General features: G+C 36.3%; 1 protein-coding gene across 1 annotated transcript; it reads right to left on the minus strand.

Moving 5' to 3' along the window:
* Positions 1 to 444: 444 nt before the first annotated feature.
* Positions 445 to 2179, minus strand: LOC145166501 (ethylene-responsive transcription factor ERF118-like). Its single transcript, XM_079085506.1, has 2 exons — positions 1704 to 2179; positions 445 to 1615 (listed from the first exon to the last, which is right to left on the minus strand). The coding sequence occupies exon 2, from the start codon at positions 1455 to 1457 to the stop codon at positions 585 to 587; it is 873 nt and encodes a 290-aa protein (XP_078941632.1). The 5' UTR covers positions 1458 to 1615; positions 1704 to 2179; the 3' UTR covers positions 445 to 584.
* Positions 2180 to 7501: the final 5322 nt, after the last annotated feature.

Consider the following 7501-nt stretch of genomic DNA (forward strand, 5'->3'; position numbering starts at 1 on the left):
AAAAATCTTTGAATTTACATAGAAAAATGTATATAGAAAAATTAGTGAACCATGTGGTTTTCTATTTTAGACTCGTCCTGTTCCAAACCTGATATAACCACTCCCGAACCCGAAACCGGTACAGGTTTTCTTATACTGATCAGATCTTTGATTTTAGTATTTATACATTCGAATTGGTTATTCAGATTCTAGCTTTACTATTTAGACACTCCTACCACTTCCATTTTATTTTATTTATTTATTTATCTATTTTTTATATGTTTGGTAGTGGACTGATGCTCCACATACATGTGATCTTAGTCGACAAGGTAAACCTTTTATTTTTGATTTTTTATCAAAGTCTTCTCTTACCTGATTTTTCATTCATATCGGAGTGGGGGTTATGCTTTTGTTGCCTTTGTTGTGTTAATTGAATAAAATTAAAAAAGCAATAAGAAGAAAAGATTAATAAGTATAACCATAACTTTATTGATAAAAGACTATTTCCGCACCCTCGTGTTATATGATAGTGCTATAGCACCAAAAACCCCTCTTCTTTCTTCCTCATCAGGTACAAAAATTACTTGTTATTTGATTCCGAATTCCTAACTGCAAAACTCATTCAACAATGGCTCATCGATCTTCAATGTGTTCATCCAAGCAAGTTCTTCCTGATCAAATTCTTCAAAATCCCAATCAGGCAAATCGCTAGCTTCATCACCATCAAACCCAATGAGCTCAAAATCATCAAGATCGCCAAATTGATTACCAGGTGGTAAAATTTTGTCCAGAAACGCAGCATCAAGTTCCAATCCAAGATCAAATTCTTGATCAATTTCAGGAATATTAGTTGTTTCTATTTTCTTCATATCATCACCATCACCATCTGTCTGTTTGACATTACAACAGACAGCTGAAATCGAACTCCCGGAATCTTCAAAAACGGCATTCTTTTCTGGTTGAGAAACCAGAGCACGATCAGGGTTATTGCTGTTAATCTTGAGAGATTCGGCAATTTTATCGAATTCAAGCCTTTTGATTGAATATGCCATGGAAGCTTCTTCAGCAGTGTTATAAGTTCCAAGCCAAAGCCTTCTTCCCTTGAACGGATCACGGATTTCCGCAGCCCATTTACCCCATTTTCTCCGGCGAACTCCTTTGTATTTTGAAACAGACGCTGCCGGAGTTGGAGGAGACGAAGGCTTACTTAGGGTTTTAGACAAACCCTTCTTCTTTTTCCCAGTGTTGTTTTCTCCATTGTTGCTACCTTGACAAGAACTCTCAGTACGGATATTTCCGTCGCCGGTCACTGGAATCTTGATTTCCCGGACAATCTTCTTTGATCCGTAGGGTTTTTTGTTGGGATTATCATCATCAGATGAATCAGTTAAATCTGGATCATGACAAATGACTCGAATTGTTCTCATGGGTTTGTTTGATTCTTGAAACTTGGCTTTATTCTTCCAAAAACCAACCATTTGTATACCCCAAAAAAATAAAAAATAATAATAAACGAAACTTGAACAAAATTCAGGTAGTGACTTATGACTATGTAACAGGCCCTCCGAAGAACACAAAAAATTTGAAGAATCGTTTTATGTGAAATCGACCAAAACCGTTTACTCCAGAAGAAATCCTGCAAATGAACAAAAACCCACAAAATTGAATCAATAAAAAGTCAAAATTTAACGAAATCAGAGAAAGGGTTTTAGGAAACCTCGTACCTTTTTTGCCTCAAAGGCATCGAAACAGTAGAAGGAGAAAAGAGAAACCTATGGTGAGTGAAACAACAGAAACAACAGATGAACAGAGCAGATGAAATACAGAGCTTCAATGGAGCCCTAATCACAACCAATGAATTTGCCGACATAAAACCAGCTCTTCTTTCTCTCAATCCAAAACCACTGCCTCTCTCTCTCTCTCTCTCTTTCTTTCTCTCTCGCTCTAAAACCCTTCAAGGAACAAACGTAGAAATTGGAGAAGATGGAAGGTTTATATAGAAAAAAGAAAGAGAAAAACCCTAATAAAATGGAAAGTGAAAAACCCTACTGGGTTGTTTGTGAAAGTCAGAGTAAAGATGAGGAATCTATGGCCAAGATTAGACTGTGAAGAAGATGTACAGTGAAATTTGACTGTGGTTTACCCAATCGGGTGGAGAGAGAAACATAAGTTTCGATTTAGGAAACGCAAATGCGAAGAAACATAAAGGAAATATTATTTATCTGCATAAAGAATGGCATGAGTCATGACTGGATTTTAATATCTTTTTCTATTCTCGACTACGTGAAACGTTTCATTCACTCCGTTTTCCTATTCCAAACAGTCAAAACGTATTAAATGGATCGTACACAAGGTAAGTTTTTCTTTTATAAATGTTGTTTGAGAAACATAAGAGGTGAGTAGATGTATTTTGCTCGCGGGCTAATAGTGGGTGTCATCGGCTACATGGTTCTGCTGTAAATTTTTACCGCCAAATTGAAGATGGCATAAGTTATAACCCGTTTGAACTCGATGATATCTCTATCTCCCTCTTCTTTAATCTTCGAAAAACGGTAAATTTTAATTTCTTTAGTTTCATATTTTCATTCAATTTCTCTACAATTTCATTTTTATTTTATCCGAATCCATTCTAAATGGATTCTCGTGGCAAATCCAAAAAGGACGGTTTTAGCCGAAAACGCAACCAATGCAACTCAACCGCTTATCAAGATTTGTGATTATTTGTTCTGAAAATCCAAACCATCCACAATACCAACATTATAACAACAATATAACCTCCAGATGCAACAATCGTATAACAAATTATGTTTTTCGTCAGATAATACCGTTTATATTTGTATACCCGGTTTTCTCAATTGATTCTGAAAACTCAATTCCAACATTCCCCTCCCGGAGCATCGAAATTTTGTGAAGCGCAAAACCTATAATCCGAAGAATCTAGCAACAAACACACTCACATCTAAAACGAAGAAACAAGGGACGACCCAAACCCATCGCCGAGACCACATGGGATTACAAACGCTAAAAGTCAAAGAAATTGACTGAAAAATAAGAGGTGTCGTTGGCTAAGGTGTATATCAACGTATATGAAGATAACAAATGAGACAATCAACAATTGTTCGAGGCATGTTAGGAGCGAGTTTTAGATCATTTTGAAGTGCAACTAGGAGGTTCAGATCATACAAGACACTAAATGAACTCCAGATGGAATGGCGGACTGTAATTTAATGAAAAGAAGGTCCGAGGCTTTAAAGGCTGAAGTATGGACCTTAAATGAGTAAAAATTTTGGGCTAAAAGTATAAGGCTTAAGAATTAAATAGTTAGTGTTGGGCTAGGAGCGATTTGGACTTATGTTGATTAGGCCTTGTTGGACCAGACATTTCACAATGCGACACATAAGGTGTCACAGCGCGAATGCCGATGCAGCCCAAGCCCATGATTTTAGGGTTTCTCCCGTATTTAAAGGCATTATTTCCAAGTTTTAGGTCATTTGCAGATCCTATCACCTCAAAGAGCCTCTGTGGAGTAAACCCTAGCCTGCATATTGTTCATCCTTCGTTTCTTTCAAGTTATGGTGACCTTGGAAGCTTTACTTGGAAGATTAAAGAAGAAGAAGGATTATTTGGTGATTGAGAGTTGTTTCCCCTAGAGTTAATATTCATCCATTCAACTTTTAGACCTCCGTATGATGAAAAGCTTCCATCTTTATGCTTATTTGATGCCATATCTAGGTTTTAAGTTGTTATGTTGTGTCTTCTTGGTCCCTTTTATGGTGTTCTTGGAGTTTGGAGAACTCCATAATCATATGAGCGAATTAATCAACTTCTGGTCATGATTGGCGTTGGAAACATGTTTGTGCATGCTTGTCCTTTGACCATGCATTAGGTTTTGGCATTATAAGTGGATTCATGGACATAGGGTTTTAGAGTTATTAAGCTCTTGGGATGGATAAAGTTGGAACTTTATCCATTAAGTCACTGAGGAGTACCAAATCTAAGAATTAGAACTTATTTTGTAAAGGATTAAGAGCTTAATGAGTTAAGTTGTCTAAGCGGAAATCACGACGCGACACATAGAATATCACAACGTAATTTTGGAGCATTCCTGACTATTTTTCCATTTAGTGTATCGTGACGTGATTAGCCTTTTACCGTTGACTTTTGACTTTTTGACCAGTTTGACTTTTAGGTCAAAGTTGGAGGTTTTGAGCTATAGATTGAGGTTTAGCCTGTGATTGGTTTAGGTAGTGCATGTAGTCGATTCGTTGGGGGCTTCGGTTAGCCGAATTCAGCTTTAGGATTCAAGTGAGTATTCTCACTATACTATGTAGGACATTAGGTGTCACTGTATGCTTGTATGTCTTTGTGAATTTGCATGAAAGACTATGGGTAGATCACAACACATGTATGAAAGACTATGGTTAGATCATAACACATGTATGAAAGACTATGATTGGATCACAACAGGAAAGACTATAGTTGGATTGTAGCAACATAAGTGATTGTAAGATTATGAGTGTACCATAACATTTACATGGGTTGTAATATACCCTTAGGATTGGGCCCATTGTTATGTGTTTTATGTGGTATTTTGGGGAAGTCGCTAAGATTTTTGCTTATGGTTTTTAGTTTAAATGTTTTTAGGTTCTTTTGTACACGTAGTCGATTTCTTGGGGCTTCGGTTATCCGGATTCAGCTCTGGGATTCAGGTGAGTATTCTGAATATACTATGTAGGACACTAGTCACTGTATGCTTGTATGCCTTTGTGAATTTGCATGAAACACTATGGTTGGATCATAGCACCTGTATGAAAGACTATGGTTGGATCATAGCACTTGTATGAAAGACTATGGTTGGATCATAGCAGGAAAGATTACAGTTGCACTGTAGAAACAAAAGTGATTGTAAAACTATGGGTGGACCATAGCGTTCACATGGGTTGAGATATACTCGTAGGACTGGGCCCATTTTTATGTGTTGTATGTGGTATTTTGGGGAATTCACTAAGCTTTATGCTTACGGTTTTAAGTTTAAATGTTTTTAGGTTCTTTTGGCAGCAAAAGGAAGAGCACAACGTGATTGAATCACATCTACTATTATGATTTTGAGATGTTCCACACTTATGATTTTATTACTCTTATTTATGTTATCAAAACAACTGAATGTTACTTTTTATGATTGAATGGTATGCTCACCTTTGATTTAATAAAAAATGAAAATTTGGTTATAAAATTTGGGATGTTACACAACACAATTTTTCTATTCCAAATTTATCCAATTTCATTCTCATTTATTCCGATTCCAATCCAATTTCATTTAAATGGGTTCAACTACAACCTAATCCTAAATGTAGAAACAATGGTCATAACGTGAAGAAGTGAAGTCGACAAAAGTTTTACATTGACACAATGGAAGACAATGATGGAAATTCATAAAGATCGTCTGATTTTTTAGGAACATGAAGGATCGAAAATAACAAGATATATCAAGTAATAAAGAATTAAGAACAAAGAATAATCCAATATCAATTTTGATTAAGAAATATCACAAAGAGAAAATGCACAAAGCAACGTACTCTTACATGCAACCCTAGTGTATTTTATATACTAGGGTAAATACTACTCTAGAATGCTATCGCTAAAAATCATAGATTCATACACAAAAGATATATATTGTACATAAAAGATCCCATCATTAAGATAACAGATTCGAGTCTTGAAGCTTAAGTAAATGACAATGTAACATCCTGTTTCGAAAAGTTTCTCATTTCGGATGTTGATAATATTAGTTATGATATCCAAGCCCTCGGTTTTTTTGGAGTCAAAGGGTAAAATGGGAAAAGTGATGTTTCAGACTTCTTTCATGAAAGAAGGATTTTAGTTCAGTATGTTTTAAGTCAGACGTAATTAGATAGGATTGTAGGGCTATTCAATACCTTTCCGTGCATATAAAGAACGTCGAAAACAAAGTTGAAACAAAGAAGTTATGGTTGTTTGAAGTTAAAGGGGAAAATAGGGATTTTTTATTACGCATGACACAATTTAAAGTTACGCAGGGCGTAACGAGGGTTTAATGAATTACGCAGGGCGTAATCTGGGCAGATCAAAACCCCAAATCTTCGGTTTTGAGAGCTATTTAAGGGCTCTAATTTATAGGAAACCCTCTAATTACCAGACTCCATCACCTAAGGTCATTCCTTGAGAAACTCTAGCCTCCTCTCACTTGTTTTTTGAGCCTTGGCATCATTTATGAGATTATTTATCTATTGGAAGGTTGAATCTTGAAGATAAAGGTCGTGGCAAAGTGTATAGAAGAAGAGTTCAAGTATAGATCCAACAAGATTACATCATTCTTGGACCATTGTGAATAAAAAGCTTCTAACTTGCTCATTGGTTTCATAGATCTAGTATTTTGTCATATTTGCCACTTTTTGGTCATTTTAGTGCATAAAGTTTAGAATCTTGAAAGTTTGTGACCTTGTTATGGATAAAGTTGGAAACTTTATCCATCTAAACATCATATTGATTCAGATCTGAAGGTTAGAGACATGGACTTAATGGATTAAGTTAAGAAAGATGCATTTTTGGTCCCTTTGAGATTTAAAGACTAGATCTTGGTTGTTTGGACCATCCTAATGGACAAAGTTGGAAACTTTATCCATTATGGGGCTATTAGGAACCTGATCCGAGCTATAAGTGAAATGTCTTAGTGTATTAAGGACTTAAAAATGGATTTTGGCAACTGCTTGGTAACGCATGGCATAACCTTGGATTACGCAACGCTTAGTGTGACCTTGCCCATTTTATGTGCGAAGACTCTACGCATGGCATAGAGCTAGAGCACGCATGACGTACGACTAGAAGGTGTTATTGGTCATTTTGAGCATTAGGTCAAATTGGGTGGGGTCAAGCCTTGGAAGGGTAAAATGGTCTTTTACTCTAGACATAGAGAGAGAGAGAGTATGAAATGGAAATTTGATTATGGGTTATCACCTTAATTGTTAATTATGGTTGTTTAAATATGTTTAGTGTGAAGAGCTTTTGTAGCAACAACGAGTGTGAGGTTTGGTTATCTTCAGATTGAGGTGTGTCTTATCACTATACGGGACACTAGGTGTCGTGTGTTCTTGTTGTCTTTGTGACTCTTGATGTATGCCTATATGCCTGTATGTTATATGTATGTGGGGTGAAATAGAAAAGTTCGATTAAAAACACCAATTGAGTCGGAAAGGGACTCAAGGGTGAAGTAGACCCGTTCGGTTGAAAAATACCGATTGATTCAGAAGGGATTCATGGGTGAAATAGACTCGTTCGATTGAAAAATATTAATTGAGTCGGGAGGGACTATGGGGTGAAATAGACCCGCAGGCGAAATAGACCCGTTATGGCCTTGTGTTGATATGTATGTATGGTATGCAGTATTTTAGGGAATTCATTAAGTTCTGTGATTACGGTTTATGTTTAATTGTTTTCAAGTACTTCTCGTTTCAAAAGGAAGGGCCCGACTTGATCGCACTGCAAC

The sequence above is a fragment of the Lactuca virosa genome, chromosome 3 (assembly GCF_052849685.1).
Source record: "Lactuca virosa cultivar CGN04683 chromosome 3, Lactuca_virosa_CGN04683_v6, whole genome shotgun sequence".
NCBI classification, from domain to species: Eukaryota; Viridiplantae; Streptophyta; class Magnoliopsida; order Asterales; family Asteraceae; genus Lactuca; species Lactuca virosa.

Bases quoted from the DNA above. Each gene is read 5' to 3' on its own strand.
- LOC145166501 (XM_079085506.1), bottom strand. From the start codon at position 1,457: ATGGTTGGTTTTTGGAAGAATAAAGCCAAGTTTCAAGAATCAAACAAA.